Source organism: Balaenoptera ricei, chromosome 5, assembly GCF_028023285.1.
Source record: "Balaenoptera ricei isolate mBalRic1 chromosome 5, mBalRic1.hap2, whole genome shotgun sequence".
Lineage (NCBI taxonomy): Eukaryota > Metazoa > Chordata > Mammalia > Artiodactyla > Balaenopteridae > Balaenoptera > Balaenoptera ricei.
The window spans coordinates 109,196,431-109,215,438 of NC_082643.1; the positions used below are offsets into that span (position 1 = coordinate 109,196,431).

The 19,008-nt window shown below is 39.6% G+C and overlaps 1 protein-coding gene across 1 annotated transcript in view; it reads left to right on the forward strand.

Annotated features, from left to right (window-relative positions):
• ARHGEF38 (Rho guanine nucleotide exchange factor 38) overlaps positions 1-19,008 on the forward strand; it is a 164,889-nt gene that overhangs the window by 34,016 nt on the left and 111,865 nt on the right. The window contains exon 2 of the mRNA XM_059924208.1: positions 12,657-12,838. Within this exon, the coding sequence (XP_059780191.1) occupies positions 12,657-12,838 (182 nt within the window). The remainder of the gene's footprint in view (positions 1-12,656; positions 12,839-19,008) is intronic.

Consider the following 19,008-nt stretch of genomic DNA (forward strand, 5'->3'; position numbering starts at 1 on the left):
ACCACTGATGTCCAGAGATATTTTCTGAAGCCCAGAAGTTTCTCCATGAAGACATGCAACAGGACATTAGCAGATATCCATGAATCAGACTCACAGCTGAGGCTCAAGCAGGTGGGATTTGATGTTAATAGAAAGCCCTTGGCCTGATGGCCACTGGTAGTCTTTCAGACACCACTCAAATTTACCCAGGCTGGTGTGCTTTCCCTCTCTGGAATGACAGAAAACTCTTCAAGGAAGAGGAAGCCCTGAGGCACCAGTCTTATCTCCTCCTAAAGCTATCTCTTGGTCTTCCCTTTGAGGTTGGAAGTGGTTGGCATTTTCAATCCAATTTTGAGGCTTTCAGCCTATTTAAATTACAGGCCACCAGCAGAATATCTTTTTTAGGTGTTTTCTTTTATCTCTCCTTATAGATTGCCTAGCCATGGTCTGAGTTCATATCTCATTTGTATGCTTTTGCTGAACGTGGCAAGGAAGAATCAGAACATGCCAACATTTTGATTTTTTCTACCATTTCCTCTAATTATATGCCTTAGTATGCGGTAATATAGATTTACCAAATATTTTGCCACTGGATGGTAATGGTCACCAACTCTCCAGACTACAAATGTCTTCCTGGTATCCTTCCTCCCCCACTAGGCCATTTTCACATTACAGGTTGCATTATTTGCAGCACTTAAATTTCTAGATACCAAAATCTCTGTCATATACTAATAAACTTTCCTAAAAACAACAGAAAAATGTGGCTTAACACATGGAAATTTATGTGTCTCATGCAAGAAGTCTAGGAGTAAGGAGGCTCTTTACATCTTTCCATACACTGCCATCCATTGTGTACAGGTCTTAATCTTTGTGGCTAGTACTTCATGGTTCCAGCATGGCTGCTGCACCTCCAGGATTCACATCCACATTCCAGGCAATAAAAAAGAGGCAAGAAACCTAAGGGGTGAAGGATGGAAGAAGGGGCATCCCAACCAAGTTTGCCTTTTTACAGACTCCTGAAACCCCTCTCAGAGATTTTTGCTTACATCTCTCTTTTGCCATAAATGAGACATAGTTTTAAAAAGAATCTAAGAAGTAAGCATTTTTATCTATTCAGTGTTCAATTTATAAAAGACAAATGGGAGAATAGATATTGGACAGGCAAATAGCAGTGTCTGACAACTATATTGCTATTGTAAAGAATAAAGATATATGTATATATATACATGCTTACCAAACAAAATTACCACCATATAATGCTAAAGTTGAAAAAGCAAGTTGTAGAGGAACGTGTATATGAGTATATGTTGTTTAAAAAAAACAATTAACTGATATATGTATATATATGCATGCATGAAAATATTTTGGGAAGGTTATACACTAAACTGGAATGCAGCTAAAAATACAGTGAAAATTATATTACAGCTAATAAACAGGAATTGCATCTAATAAGAATACAAACATTTACACAATATCTACTATTCTTCCAAGCACTGTTGTGTTTAACAAACATTAACTCATTTTATCTTCACAAACACTTTATAATGTTTTACTAATATTACCCTTAATTTACAGATGAGGAAATGGATGCACAAAGAGTTAAACACCTTGTTCAAGGTCACATACCTAATGTTAGAGGTGGAGTTTGAATCCAGGAAGTGTGGTGCAAAGTCTAGGCACTTAACCTTGAAACTATATATAATTTTATAACTTGATAAAATTAAATCAATTACCTCTCCTTAAAACCCACCCCAAAACAGCAGCAGCAATAGCAACAACAGCAAAGCAGAAAGAGTGCACATGAACTCTAAGCAAAACGTGGGCTCTCAGTGAAGACTGTCATCAGTCCTCCCCAGCCATGCCCTTACCTTCGGGTGCTTTTTCATCTCTCTAGAAGACCACGGTTCTCCCCACACATACTCCCAGCCCAGAAGAGCTACCCAGGATTCCAATCGCCAGCTCTATTCTGCATTTCCTCCGTGGGTGGCGCCCCTATATTTCCTTCTCTTCCTCTCCCAACATAGCTGTCCATCCACTTCGGAGTCATGCATTTTTCTTGACAAGCTGATAACTATAAAATAATGAGATAACTGTTTGCCCTAAGGGGTGGAAAAGTTCAAGAGTTGAGAGAAAGAACCCTGTCATTCCCATGTCTGTGGAAATAACTAACATTTATGTGGTTTTAAAGACCTTAAGGAGATTCCACATACCATTGCTCATTTAATTCAGTCTTTATGATAACCCTGTGATGGTTTTCATTCCTAGTTTACAGATGAGGAAACTGAGGCTCTGTGAGGATAAGTACTTTTTTTTTTTTTAATCCACCAAGTTCTCACTGTGAACAGTGGCAGAGGTGATCTTAAGTCTGGTTATCCTTTCCCCAAACTGCAGCAAACTCCTTTTACATAAACTTTCTTGGCCAGGAATTACCACATATGTTACTCATGAAATCTGTAGCTAGAATAGTTAAAATTTATCATCACTGCTGGAAAAATAAAGCTCGAGGGTAAAAGAAAGAGGTTGGGCAAGGGGAGGTCACTTACGTGGTACCGATTTCATTCACAGTAGCATATTTTGGTTAAAACTATCTAAATGTCCTTTTAGCCTCCATTTCCCTTTAGTTTTGACACAGTCTTTTAGTTTATGCTAACTACTGGAAAATAGTCATTCCTAAAGATTTATTTTTCCTTCTTTCCTAAATACTTAGCTCCTCTGTTGCTTTATCTAGAAATAAAAGATTATTATGGCGGACTGCTGATTTGGGTGATCTATATTGGTCATATTCGTGTGTTACAAGTAGCTTTATGTGTAAAAACGTAGTATAACTGAAATGTAAAAGTTTTAAAGGTTGAGAAGGATCTTATAAAAACAAAGCTTGTGACACAAATGGGGAATAGGGCAAGATGGCGGAAGAGTAAGACGTGGAGATCACCTTCCTTCCCACAGATACATCAGAAATACATCTACATGTGGAACTGCTCCTACAGAACACCCACTGAACGCTGGCAGAAGACGTCAGACCTCCCAAAAGGCAAGAAACTCCCCACCTACTTGGGTAGGGCAAAAGAAAAAAGAAAAAACAGAGACAAAAGAATAGGGATGGGACCTGCGCCAGTGGGAGGGAGCCGTGAAGGAGGAAAGGTTTCCACGCCCTAGGAAGCCCCTTCGCGGGCGGAGACTGCGGGTAGCAGAGTGGGGAAGCTTCGGAGCCACGGAGGAGAGCACAGCCACAAGGGTGCGGAGGGCAAAGCGGAGAGATTCCCGCACAGAGGCTCGGCGCCGAGCAGCACTCACCAGCCCAAGAGGCTTGTCTGCTCAGCTGCCGGGGCGGGCGGGGGCTGGGAGCTGAGGCTCGGGCTTCGGTGCTAGCCGGAAGGGAGTCCTGGAAAAAGTCTGCAGCTGCTGAAGAGGCAAGAGACTTTTTCTTGCCTCTTTGTTTCACGGCGCACAAGGAGAGGGGATTCAGAGTGCCGCCTAAACGAACTCCAGAGACGGGCACGAGCCGCGGCGATCAGCGCGGGCCCCAGAGACGGGCATGAGACGCTAAGGCTGCTGCTGCCGCCACCAAAAAGCCTGTGTGCGAGCACAGGTCATTCTCCACACCGCCCCTCCCGGGAACGGGTGCAGCCCGCCACTGCCAGGCTCCCGTGATCCAGGGACAACTTCCCCGGGAGAACGCACGGCGCGCCTCAGGCTGGTGCAATGTCACGCCGGCGTCTGCCGCTGCAGGCTCGCCCCGCATCTGTATCCTTCCCTCCCCCCGGCCTGAGTGAGCCAGAGCCCCCGAAGCAGCTGCTCCTTTAACCCCGTTCTGTCTGGGCGGGGAACAGACGCCCTCAGGTGACCTACACGCAGAGGCGGGTCCAAATCCAAAGCTGAACCCCGGGAGCTGTGCGAACAAAGAAGAGAAAGGGAAATCTCTCCCAGCAGCCTCAGAAGCAGCGGATTAAATCTCCACAATCAACTTTATGTGCCTGCATCTGTGGAATACCTGAATAGACAACGAATCATCCCAAATTCAGGAGGTGGACTTTGGGAGCAGGATATATTAATTTTTCCCCTTTTCCTTTTTTTGTGAGTGTATACGTGTATGCTTCTGGGTGAGATTTTGTCTGTATAGTTTTGCTTTATAATAGCTTTATTTTACTTCATTATATTTTATCCTCTTTCTTTCTTTCTATTTTTTCTCCCTTTTACTCTGAGCCGTGTGGATGAAAGGCTCTTGGTGCTCCAGCCAGGCATCAGGGCCGTACCTCTGAGGTGGGAGAGCCAACTTCAGGACACTGGTCCACAAGAGACCTCCCAGCTCCACGTAATACCAAACGGCAAAAATCTCTCAGAGATCTCCATCTCAACATCAAGACCCAGCTTCACTCAACGACCAGCAAGCTACAGTGCTGGACACACTATGCCAAACAACTAGCAAGACAGGAACACAGGCCCATCCATTAGCAGAGAGGCTGCCTAAAATCATAATAAGGCCACAGACACCCCAAAACACACCACCAGACGTGGACGTGCCCACCAGAAAGACAAGATCCAACCTCATCCACCAGAACACAGGCACTAGTCCCCTCCACCAGGAAGCCTACACAACCCACTGAACCAACCTTAGCCACTGCGGACAGATACCAAAAACATCGGGAACTACGAACCTGCAGCCTGTGAAAAGGAGACCCCAAACACAGTAAGATAAGCAAAATGAGAAGACAGAAAAACACACAGCAGATGAAGGAGCAGGGTCAAAACACACCAGACCTAACAAATGAAATAGGTAGTCTACCTGAAAAAGAATTCAGAATAATGATAGTAAGGATGATCCAAAATCTTGGAAAGAGAATAGAAAAAATGCAAGAAACATTTAACAAGGACGTAGAAGAACTAAAGAGGAACCAAGCAATGATGAAAAACACAATAAAAGAAATTAAAAATACTCTAGATGGGATCAATAGCAGAATAACTGAGGCAGAAGAAAGGATAAGTGACCTGGAAGATAAAATGGTGGAAATAACTACTGCAGAGCAGAATAAAGGTAAAAGAATGAAAAGAACTGAGGACAGTCTCAGAGACCTCTGGGACAACATTAAACGCACCAACATTTGAATTATAGGGGTCCCAGAAGAAGAAGAGAAAAAGAAAGGGACTGAGAAAATATTTGAAGAGATTATAGTTGAAACCTTCCCTAATATGGGAAAGGAAATAGTTAATCAAGTCCTGGAAGCACAGAGAGTCCCATACAGGATAAATCCAAGGAGAAACACACCAAGACACATATTAATCAAACTGTCAAAAATTAAATATAAAGAAAACATATTAAAAGCAGCAAGGGAAAAACAACAAATAACACACAAGGGAATCCCCATAAGGTTAACAGCTGATCTTTCAGCAGAAACTCTGCAAGCCAGAAGGGAGTGGCAGGATATACTTAAAGTGATAAAGGAGAAAAACCTACAACCAAGGTTACTCTACCCAGCAAGGATCTCATTCAGATTTTATGGAGAAATTAAAACCTTTACAGACAAGCAAAAGCAGAGAGAGTCCAGCACCACCAAACCAGCTTTACAACAAATGCTAAAGGAACTTCTCTAGGCAAGAAGCACAAGAGAAGGAAAACACCTACAATAACAAACCCAAAACATTTAAGAAAATGGGAATAGGAACATACATATCGATAATTACCTTGAATGTAAATGGATTAAATGCTCCCACCAAAAGACACAGACTGGCTGAGTGGATACAAAAACAAGACCCATATATATGTTGTCTACAAGAGACCCACTTCAGACCTAGAGACACATACAGACTGAAAGTGAGGGTATGGAAAAAGATATTCCACGCAATTAGAAATTTAAAAAAAGCTGGAGTAGCAATTCTCATATCAGACAAAATAGACTTTAAAATAAAGACTATTACAAGAGACAAAGAAGGACACTATATAATGATCAAGGGATTGATCCAAGAGGAAGGTATAACAATTGTAAATATTTATGCACCCAACATAGGAGCACCTCAATACATAAGGCAAATACTAACAGCCATAAAAGGGGAAATCGACAGCAACTCAGTCATAGTAGGAGACTTTAACACCCCACTTTCACCAATGGACAGATCATCCAAAATGAAAATAAATAAGGAAACACAAGCTTTAAATGATACATTAAACAAGATGGACTTAATTGATATTTATAGGACATTCCACCCAAAAACAACAGAATACACATTTTTCTCAAGTGCTCATGGAACATTCTCCAGGATAGATCATATCTTGGGTCGCAAATCAAGCCTTGGTAAATTTAAGAAAACTGAAATCGTATCAAGTATCTTTTCCGACCACAACACTATGAGACTAGATATCAATTACAGGAAAAGATCTGTAAAAAATACAAACACATGGAGGCTACACAATACACTACTTAATAACGAAGTGATCACTGAAGAAATCAAAGGGGAAATCAAAAAATACCTAGAAACAAATAACAATGGAGACACGATGACCCAAAACCTATGGGATGCAGCAAAAGCAGTGCTAAGAGGGAAGTTTATAGCAATACAAGCCTACCTCAAGAAACAGGAAATATCTCGAATAAATAACCTAACCTTGCACCTGAAGCAATTAGAGAGAGAAGAACAAAAACACCCCAAAGCTAGCAGAAGGAAAGAAATCATAAAGATCAAATCAGAAATAAATGAAAAAGAAATGAAGGAGGCAATAGTGAAGATCAATAAAACTAAAAGCTGGTTCTTTGAGAAGATAAACAAAATTGATAAACCATTAGCCAGACTCATCAAGAAAAAAGGGAGAAGACTCAAATCAATAGAATTAGAAATGAAAAAGGAGAAGTAACAACTGACACTGCAGAAATACAAAATATAATGAGAGATTACTACAAGCAACTATATGCCAATAAAATGGACAACCTGGAAGAGATGGACAAATTCTCAGAAAAGCACAACCTTCTGAGACTGAACCAGGAAGAAATAGAAAATATAAACAGACCAATCACAAGCACTGAAATTGAGACTGTGATTAAAAGTCTTCCAACAAACAAAAGCCCAGGACAAGATGGCTTCACAGGCGAATTCTATCAAACATTTAGGGAAGAGCTAACACCTATCCTTCTCAAACTCTTCCAAAATATTGCAGAGGGAGGAACACTCCCAAACTCATTCTACGAGGCCACCCTCACCCTGATACCAAAACCAGACAAAGATGTCACAAAGAAAGAAAACTACAGGCCAATATCACTGATGAACATAGATGCAAAAATCCTCAACAAAATACTAGCAAACAGAATACAACAGCACATTAAAAGGATCATACACCATGATCAAGTGGGGTTTATTCCAGGAATGCAAGGATTCTTCAATATACGCAAATCAATCAACGTGATACACCATATTAACAAATTGAAGGAGAAAAACCATATGATCATCTCAATAGATGCAGAAAAAGCTTTTGACAAAATTCAACACCCATTTATGTAAAAACTCTCCAGAAAGTGGGCATAGAGGGAACCTACCTCAACATAATAAAGGCCATATATAACAAACCCACAGCCAACATTGTCCTCAATGGTGAAAAACTGAAACCATTTCCACTAAGATCAGGGACAAGGTTGCCCACTCTCACCACTATTATTCAACATAGTTTTGGAAGTGTTAGCCACAGCAATCAGAGAAGAAAAAGAAATAAAAGGAATCCAAATCGGAAAAGAAGAAGTAAAGCTGTCACTGTTTGCAGATGACATGATACTATACATAGAGAATCCTAAAGATGCTACCAGGAAACTACTAGAGTTAATCAATGAATTTGGTAAAGTAGCAGGATACAAAATTAATGCACAGAAATCTCTTGCATTTCTATACACTAATGACGAAAAATCTGAAAGTGAAATTAAGAAAACACTCCCGTTTACCACTGCAACAAAAAGAATAAAATATCTAGGAATAAACCTACCTAAGGAGACAAAAGACCTGTATGCAGAAAATTATAAGACACTGATGAAAGAAATTAAAGATGATACAAATAGATGGAGAGATATACCATGTTCTTGGATTGGAAGAATCAACATTGTGAAAATGACTCTACTACCCAAAGCAATCTACAGATTCAATGCAATCCCTATCAAACTACCACTGGCATTTTTCACAGAACTAGAACAAAAAATTTCACAATTTGTATGGAAACACAAAAGACCCCGAATAGCCAAAGCAATCTTGAGAACGAAAAATGGAGCTGCAGGAATCAGGCTCCCTAACTTCAGACTATATTACAAAGCTACAGTAATCAAGACAGTTTGGTACTGGCACAAAAACAGAAATATAGATCAATGGAACAGGATAGAAAGCCCAGAGATAAACCCACGCACATATGGTCACCTTATCTTTGATAAAGGAGGCAAGCATATACAGTGGAGAAAAGACAGCCTCTTCAATAAGTGGTGCTGGGAAAACTGGACAGATACATGTCAAAGTATGAAATTAGAACACTCCCTGACACCATACACAAAAATAAACTCAAAATGGATTAAAGACCTAAGTGTAAGGCCAGACACTATCAAACTCTTAGAGGAAAACATAGGCAGAACACTCTATGACATAAATCACAGCAAGATCCTTTTTGACCCAGCTCCTAGAGAAATGGAAATAAAAACACAAATAAACAAATGGGACCTAATGAAACTTAAAAGCTTTTGCACAACAAAGGAAACCATAAACAAGACCAAAAGACAACCCTCAGAATGGGAGAAAATATTTGCAAATGAAGCAACTGACAAAGGATTAATCTCCAAGATTTACAAGCAGCTCATGCAGCTCAATAACAAAAAAACAAACAACCCAATCCAAAAATGGGCAGAAGACCTAAATAGACATTTCTCCAAAGAAGATATACAGATTGCCAACAGACACATGAAAAAATGCTCAACATCATTAATCATTAGAGAAATGCAAATCAAAACTACAATGAGATATCATCTCACACCGGTCAGAATGGCCATCATCAAAAAATCTAGAAACAATAAATGCTGGAGAGGGTGTGGAGAAAAGGGAACACTCTTGCACTGTTCGTGGGAATGTAAATTGATAGAGCCACTAAGGAGAACAGTATGGAGGTTCCTTAAAAAACTAAAAAGTGAACTACCATACGACACAGCAATCCCACTACTGGGCATATTCCCTGAGAAAACCATAATTCAAAAAGAGTCATGTACCAAAATGATCATTGCAGCTCTATTTACAATAGCCAGGACATGGAAGCAACCTAAGTGTCCATCATCGGATGAATGGATAAAGAAGATGTGGCACATATATACAATGGAATATTACTCAGCCATAAAAAGAAATGAAATGGAGGTATTTGTAGTGAGGTGGATGGAGTTAGAGTCTGTCATACAGAGTGAAGTAAGTCAGAAAGAGAAAAACAAATACAGTATGCTAACACATATATATGGAATCTAAGGGAAAATAAAGGTCATGAAGAACCTAGTGGCAAGACGGGAATAAAGACACAGACCTACTAGAGAATGGACTTGAGGATATGGGGAGGGGGAGGGGTAAGATGTGACAGGGTGAGAGAGTGGCATAGACATATATACACTACCAAATGTAAAATAGATAGCTAGTGGGAAGCAACCGCATAGCACAGGGAGATCAGCTCGGTGCTTTGTGACCACCTAGAGGGGTGGGATAGGGAGGGTGGGAGGGAGGGAGATGCAAGAGGGAAGAGATATGGGAACATATGTGTATGTATAACTGATTCACTTTGTTATAAAGCAGAAACTAACACCATTGTAAAGCAAGTATACTCCAATAAAGATGTTTAAAAAAACAAAAAAAACAAAAAAAAATAAAACAAAGCTTGTGCCCACAATACATTGCGGAGAGTTTGTTGGTTTAAGAAATGTAAACAGAACCCGTGTTTAGAGACCGGATTGGAAAATTGTTGTTTTCCGGAAACAATCGGAGAATGACGGGAAGTCTTTGTTCCCACAATAAATTTGAGTCAAAAGAACAAACAAAGGTAGCTCTCAAGATTGCTCCACTCTGAATTCTCTAAGAAGGTTTTTATCCCTGAAGGGAGAAGTTTCTGAAGTTGAGTATCTTGACTGACACTTTATTTCCAACCCTGTGACCCCCTAACTTGATTCCTAACAAGATATTGAGCAGGATTGGAAAATCTAATTTTTAATTAATAAAATCTGATATTGTACATTTCAAGTGCAGCAACTGGAGAAATCTGTAAAATAAGTTAAATTGATGTAGTAATTGAGTCCTGGAATTGAGAACTAAAAAGACCCTGAAAATGTATTTTTGGAATATTTCTTGGCCAAAGATCAGGAAAGGCTCCCTTCTCCTTGCTAGACCCCCCTTATTTGTAAGGCACAAAATGTTTAGAACTTGGAAAAGCAGACATCAGTTAGAACAGTTTTTCAGCAGTGCCCCTTTTATTTTTGAGGTAATATTAAATAATAATTGAACACTATCCATACTGGTTTCCCAGCTCTCTACTAGTGAAGTTTCTGTCTGTGAGCTATTTTATACATCCCAGGAGAAAAGAAGCCCCATCACTCCCCCCTCTGCCCTCTGACTTCCAGCCCCCAACCTTTTAGAAGGAGCAGCCAAAGGTAGGCTCCCAAAGGTCACAAGGTCCACTTGTGAATACAACCTGTTCACTGCATCTCTCCTCACCAGTGACCTGCCTTTCTCTTTTATATCCAGAAGAGTTCATAATAGTGACGCCTAATTGTAACTCTTCCTGTCGAATTTGGGGTGCTGAGAGACAGGCTTTTTACACCTTCCAATAAAAGTATCATAAATTAGGAAGAACTCCCAAGTTCTCATAACATAGATCAGGATATGAAGGCTCCTTACATGATTCTCTTCTTCAATAATTTATGTAGATTATTTCTCTGGCACTGAATGGCCTAAGCCTTGTAAAACCATGTGCTGTTAAGTGCTATTGGTCAAATCCTTCTTCTTTCCTGATGAAGGAAGAATAGTTTCCAGGCAAATGACCCAGAAGCATATTCACCTGCAAGTCAGGATTGTCCAAAGACCAATCTGGTGCACCTTCCAAACTAATGCTGGAATTACCACCACAGTATGCTTCCCGAGGTTGGATTATGAAGCCTCTGTCGGGACTCCTGAAATGACTGGGCCAGGGACAGAGGAATGCTCACTATTCTTAGTGTCTCTTCACATTGAACCATTAACTCTGCTATGATAGTATTTCTCCAGTTGTCTTAGCTCTGGGCTCAGCCAAGAGAACATCCTCTCTTTATTTCCATTTCCATAAGTGAGATCTGTGCCCTTTTTCCCCCATACAGAGTCTTTCTAAGCCCTTTTGTAAAGCTCTACATTCTCAGGAAGTAGTGTCAGCATTAGAGATGTCTTACACGTCAGTTACTAGAATCATATTAGTTTTAAAGGAAATAAAATTACTTCTGCAACTAGAGACTACGATGAAAGTTAAGTTTGTGATGACATCAGGCTTGAAGCAAATCCATTTACACACACACATACACACTGCCCCACTATCTGTCACTGCTCTGATTTCATCTGTGACCTAGTTGTGGCTTCCAAAATTTTACATCACCGTGGGGAAGCTCATTCTTGAAGATATTTAGCTTTCTTCCATTTTACTTTATATAAAACCTTGGCTACATGTGAGGATTCCCATTTATCTCAACATCTCCTCAGCACTGTGATTTTTTTAATTAAAAATTTCCATTTGGCAGCTCAAGAATTCTGAAATAACAAGATATGCATCCCATTGAAGACGAGCTGTGAAAAATCTTTTTTTTTTTTTTTTAAAAAGGGAACGCTATTTATTTATTTATTTATTTGGCTGTGCTGGGTCTTCGTTTCTGTGCGAGGGCTTTCTCCAGTTGCGGCGAGTGGGGGCCAGTCCTCATCGCGGTGCGCGGGCCTGTCACTGTTGTGGCCTCTCTTGCTGCAGAACACAAGCCCCAGACGCGCAGGCTCAGTAGTTGTGGCTCACAGGCCCAGTTGCTCCACGGCATGTGGGATCTTCCCAGACCAGGGCTCGAGCCCATAGTCCCCTGCATTAGCAGGCAGATTCTCAACCACTGCGCCACCAGGGAAGCCCCTGTGAAAAATCTTAGTTGAAATTTGTTTAACCTACCACTGCCTCACTCCTCAGAGATTCTAACTGTGAACTGAAAGACAAATCTCAATCATGTACAATTGTTTTCCATTTCATGGAGATTTGTGTACCACCCACTGAGAATGAGGGGCAATTATTTTTAATAATAGAGACAAAATTGGAAGGTGTTCCACTTACTAATTAAAAATCTTCCCTTGACTTAAATGTGTCCAGAAGAAGTGCTGAACTATGATTTTATACATTTTATCTCTAGCTGAAGACCAGGTTTGTAACCTAATATAGTAGCAATGGGATATTTTAAAGACTAGACATGTCAAGTATTTTTTAACTGACCTGTTAGAAGTATTCATTCTCACACCTCTTCCCTCTCATAGTTTCATAGGATTCCAACCTTAAGGGAAACTTCCACACATCACTTTCCCAAGAACACACGTGAAGACACTCTAAGCCTTTTCCTTTGCTAATAATAATCCTGCAGTGGCATTGTTTGTAATGAAGGAACCAGAAATCTCAACAGAATGCCTCATACATACATGTTTTCATTTAACAGAAAAGATGACCCCACAGGCTGGGTGTTCCACGGCTGAGACCCTAATTCAGGAGAAGGAACATCAGAGAATGATGGCAAAGCGTTCGAAAATCATCAAGGAGCTGATACAGACGGAAAAGGACTATCTCAATGATCTAGACCTGTGCCTTCGAGAAGTGGTTCAGCCCTTGAGGAACAAACAGGTAAATGCAACTTTGAGGGTCCCCCCTGCCGCCACCCATATCCTAAATAGGATCACCAGCACCATGAAATCAGCACTCAAGCGCATCAGGGTACCCTCTGCCACAGCGACGGTGGAGTGACGGGCCCCTTCCCCTGAGGCCCTGGGTGTGGGCTAGTAGAGGCATCCCCAGACTCAGACTTCCGTCAGCACAGGGACACCCAGAGTCAAGGAAACTGTATTCTAAACTATGGGCGAAAGGAAACTCAGTTTTTGCCATTTTGAAATTTCAATGTGTTCTTTCTTGGATTCCTGTGGAACTGCTAACAAAATGTGAGCAATGAGTTTTTAACAGTTTAGGAACAACGCACTTAATTTGACCCAAAGAAGTCAAGGTTTCAGAAGAGAAAAATGTGGGGGTTTATTTTCTCCCCTACATTGAGAGCTCAATTAAACTTATGACTATTAACTAAGTAAAATTCAACACAGAAATTAACCTGAATGTAAGATAAAAAATTTCTCTTTGATAGGACTGGCCTCGGACAAAACTTGAGGTGTAAGTTAATCATTCTCCTTTTTAATCAAGGCCTTTTCAGGGAATTTCTTTCAGGCAATTAGAGTAAAGGTACAAGGATGTTTGTGTGTGTATATATATATGGTCACTAGGGCGGCAAGTGGTCCTCATATACAATTCAAACAATATACAAAAAACATAAACCATAAACAAAAACATAAACAAAGTAAAAATGATCAGAAATTCCACTACTCAGAGATCATCACTATTCACATGGTTGGGAACATCCTTTCAGACATCAGTTTGGACACTTACATATCAACACACACATATATATTTTTACATAAATGTAATCAGAACCACACATGCTACTTTGTAACATGTTTGTTTCATTCAGCAGTCTGTTGGGTGTATCTTTTCATGACCACAAACACTTTGCAGTGGTTTTCTACTGTTACTGATGCTGAGACACAAATATTTGGGGGACTGTCACCTTATCTGCATAGAATAAATTCTTATAAGTGGAATTGCTAGGTCAAAGGATATGCATATTTAGGATTTTGATAAAAATTGCCAACTGACAACCAAAAACTTGATACTGTTCTAATTTTCATTCCCATTAATATTGCTTGAGAGGGTGCTCCTCTGCCTCCTCTTTAAAGCTGAGCATTATTGGTTTTACAAACAACAATGAAGACCAGGTGCCTTCGATTTCTTCTGACAAATATCTTCTTATATATTCATCAGCCATTTCTACTCATTTAATCCCTATTCATATCCATGTCTTTTGCCCTTTAAAAACAATTACGGCTTGTCTTTTTCTTATTGTTTTATAAAACCTCTTTTTACATTAGGGATATTCTTTTTCAACCTCACATGTTGAAGCTAATATTCTCAGTTTGTCTTTTGCCTTCTAACCTTGATTAAGGTTAAAAAGTCAAAAGCTTCTTTATGGTTTATTCGTTTGTTTTTGCCGTGTTTAAGTGGTTGGATATATCCAACTTTGTGGATTCTGGGTTTGGCATCTTAACATGTACCCCATGATTAGAAAAATATGGTGAGTCAATAGTTCCAGCATCAATTATTAAATCTTTCCCCCAGTACTTACAACATCCAGAAGCAAAGTTTATATTTCTTAGCACAAGACTCTTCTCAGAAATAATAGAAAAAGTATCTGGTCTACAAATCAGGGAAAACCAGTGTAGATCAAGGTGACCTTTGATATAAAAGGTTTTTTTTTCTTCGTTTGGTTTAGGACAATGTATAAAGAAAAGTGGCAAAGCAGGCTTGGCATATTTCCTCATAGGGAGTCATCTTTAGTTTTCTTCCCTCATGACTTTTTATTAGGTACTTACTATTTGTTGGGTCCTGTTCCAAACACTTCATTAGTATTCTGATTTAATCCTCTCGCAGTTCTCAAGTTAGAAGGCAACTTTCTGAATCTGGAAATTTCTTAGTAATTCTGTAAAAGTAGGAATAGCATTCATGGTCCTGATAAAAATTTGCTCTCAAGTTTCATTGCTAAATATATAAAAATATTTTTGGTGTGTTTTTCATTTAATATAAACTAGCTGCATTGATGCAACCTCTATTCTGGCAGATATCCATGGTTATGAATAAAATGTTCATTTACAGAATTATTCAAATATTGATTTTAAATGCACGTGGCATTAGACTCTACCACTATCTACCCTCCCTTATGGTACAGTCCCAACCAGTCACTCCTATCTTTGAAAAAATTTAAACCTAGCTCCATGTCTCCATAACTTCTCTCTCTCTCTCTACCTAATTTTGCCATCCATTTTTGGTAATTTCAACATTCAGGCAAATGATCCACGCAGCCTCCCAGCCTCTCACTCAGTTCCTTGACTTGTTTATATCCAGCGATCTTTCCTCAACCCCGTTTCAGCCACTCGTTCCAGGGCCACATCCTACAACCATCATTACCAATAACTTCACACCCTCAGAATCAGAATTCCAGGCTTACCGTTCTCTAACCCCCATGTCCTCTCTTTCAGCTCACTCCCGCTTCTATAGCCAACAATTTCCTGATGCCGCCAGGACTTCCACCCTACTGAGCTCACCACTGCCTTTTCACATGTTCATCAAGCCCACACCTGGTTTAGTTCCCATGGGTCTTTCATTTTAAAAATCACTCCTTGCAGATGAACTCAATTCCCTTTTCACTCTCTTTCCATTTACTTGCCTGAAAAAACCTGCCCTCCGTGAAGTTCCATTGTCTGCCTACTTTCCACCTTTATCCATGCAGCTGAACCAATCTCTTAAAATTCATGACCATTTCCTTCAAGTGGGCCCCCCAGTAATGTCTCTGAAAGTATTCTTTCACATCTGTTTCTTGCTCCTCACATCTCAAACACTCCCTCTTTTCTTTGAACTCTCAGCTAACACACTTTTCCATCATTTCATTGAGAAAGTAGACACAGTAAGAAGGTTCACACACTCCCATCACCAAGTCTACCAACCTATCTGCATCTCTACCCATATAACCTGGCCTGAAAACTTCTCTACTAATGCAGGATTCTATCCCCTCAAGCTTACTCCAGAATTTTAGTCCTGACAGTGTCCTTCTTCTGTCCTGCATAATTGATTTTACTCTCCCTATTGGGTCTTTCTCATCGTTGTCTGCTATCTTAAAAAACAAAAACAAAAACTCTCTCTTGATCCTAAAAGAATCGTCTATATTCTCTATCTTTATTTCTTTCTCTTTTTAAGTTGAATATGAAGTATTTAATATGTATAAAATCAAAGGTGATTAAGACATGGTTCAAAATAAGCACAATTTACCAAAATTCTGTCCCTGTGATGAGTTAGTGATCAATATAAAAAAGACTACAGGGCTTCCCTGGTGGCACAGTGGTTGAGAATCTGCCTGCTAATGCAGGGGACACGGGTTTGAGCCCTGGTCTGGGAAGATCCCACATGCCGCGGAGCAGCTAGGCCCGTGAGCCACAACTACTGAGCCTGCGCGTCTGGAGCCTGTGCTCCGCAACAAGAGATGCCACGATAGTGAGAGGCCCGCGCACCACAATGAAGAGTGGCCCCCGGACTTCCCTGGTGGTGCAGTGGTTGAGAACCTGCCTGCCAATGCAGGGGACACGGGTTCGAGCCCTGGTCTGGGAAGATCCCACATGCCACGGAGCAACTAGGCCCGTGAGCCACAACTACTGAGCCTGCGCGTCTGGAGTCTATGCTCAGCAACAAGAGAGGCCGCGATTGTGAGAGGCCTGCGCACCACGATGAAGAGTGGCCCCCACTTGCCGCAACTAGAGAAAGCCCTCTCACAGAAACGAAGACCCAACACAGCCAAAAATAAATATATAAAAATAAATAAAAAGACTACATATATAAGAAAATACCTTCCTTTGAATTCATAATCCATATTTGTATCAAATGGATAAGACGTTTATTCAGAATGGAAAGGTTCTCAATTTTACACCATCTACTACACTGGTGTGTTAAACTGGTGTCACAAATATACATGCCGTTGCTGAGCTATACTCTTATGTATGCTCTCTAATTTTTGTTTGTGTTTTCACTTTTGTTGTCTTTCTTATTTTTTTGCTTCCTATGTAACTCTTAGGAGCAATTCTAAGAATTGGTGTTTCAGACCATGTAAAATAAAATGTTTCCGTTATGGTGACATGTCATTTATTTATTTGGCATGTTTAACTTTGGCTCTCAATACTTTGAATTACCGTTCTCGTAACTCTAACTCATATTTCCTTTGTTATGCCATTGGGATTGCTTATAGCTTCTTGATTTTTCACATCTGGCACTTCCCTTTGTTTAGTTATCTTTCAGTGCTCTCTGCCTTCCTCCTTGTGGAATTTAACTTCAGTCCAGTAATCTGTATGTCCTCTCCACTAATGTTGTAATAGCAATCAGTGGGAGGTTTCTGAGGTCTCATGTCTGATCAAGCTTTCCCCCACTTCTTAATGCTTTTAAGCTTTGGTTAAGTAAATAAATGCTCAGGAATTCAGATGATTCTTATAAACATTTATATGCGTGCTGAGGTAGTTAATTTATGCCACCAGTTCATTAACTTTACCACCTTTTCATTGTTCATTAGGTTTTTCATGTCCTCCTTCCCTCCTAAGCATTTCAATACCATGGGCTTTGCACACAACCCACCTGTCATCAGTTAGTGTCAAAATTTAGAAATTAACACATACAGTTTTCATGTTACCATGGAAATGGTCTGCAAACCGTGCTTAGCTAAACCAGAGGCAACATAAATAAATATTTTACATGTACAGGTTAGGCTGGAAGGGACTTTGGGATGTCATCTGATGGATGTCTTTTCTCTCGTTGAGAAGACTGTCTTTTCTGCATTGTATTTCCTCCATGTCTTCTCTCTACGCAACTGATCCATGTCTTTTCAGTCCCAGAAGAAACAAGTCAGTTTATAAAAGTGAATACAGGAAGAAGGAAGTTGAAAATTGAGAAAAGCACTGTTCTAAGGGAACTTGCATGAATGAATCAGGATACAAATGAATGTCTGTACCCAGCGCTTGACCGACACCTGTTTTGTGATAATTGTAGTTACAAAACTTGATCTTAATCTCAAGGCTTTTCTATAAACAAAACTTCACCTAACTGAAAGCAAGGTCAAATCCAGCAGTTACATCTTCTTTAGTGACAGCATTGTGAGAGGTTTTGCAAAGAAGACAAAAATTACCCACAACATTCAGTGTTGAGACATTTGGTGGGAAACTGGTCCTAGTTATTTATTATCCAAATAGGGCTATAGAAGAGACTCTACATTTTTGGCAGTGAATCAAACTAAATCAAAACCAGAGAAAATTAACCTAACCATGGAAAATGGTTTTATGTGTAAGAAAGGACCAAAAAGTGATTGAAAATGGTAGTTAGAGGAATTTAAATACATGTTTTTACTTTTCTTAGTTTTTAATTATTTTTTTATTTGTAAAATTCACATAATACAAAAATACCAAAGATCTCAAGGACACGATAACATCTTATAGCTACTCAGTTTCCTTTTCTAGAGGCAAACACCATTACCAGCCCCTCCAAGGGTATTCTATTTATGTATATATATTTGAATACACATTTAGTCAATTTTCATCTATGTAATAAGAAAGTTATATGTATTTATTTTGGATTCACTCATATTTGATCTAATTGTATGAATTATAATCGACGTTTTGTGTTTTCTGAAAAAAGGACAAATAATTTTGTACTGACAAGAGCTCAATTGGAATTTTCTGTTAAAATTTGGATACCCTTTATGGCAGCAATTTTGTAAGTAATTTTCATTAGAAAAAATATATAGAAGAAAATAATCACCTATAGCTTTACCACTTAGAAATAAGCACTATAAATATTTTGGTTTATTGTCTAGGTATATACAGATATACCCAAATATTTTGTGAAATTGTAATCATACCATATATACCCTTATGGAAACTCTTCCCCCTGAAAAATATATTTACATGTTTTATTTTAAGCCATAAATAACAAGAAGTAATTTAAATGGAAAATATTTTATTTTCTTTACTGAGGGACCATAAATTTGAGGAGAACAATATCAAGCTCTCTCTGTATGCAGAGTCCCTTGATGGAAAAGGGTGCCCACAAGTATTATCATGCAAGTCTATGTGTCATGATGGCAATTGTTCTGTGTGATATATGTGACC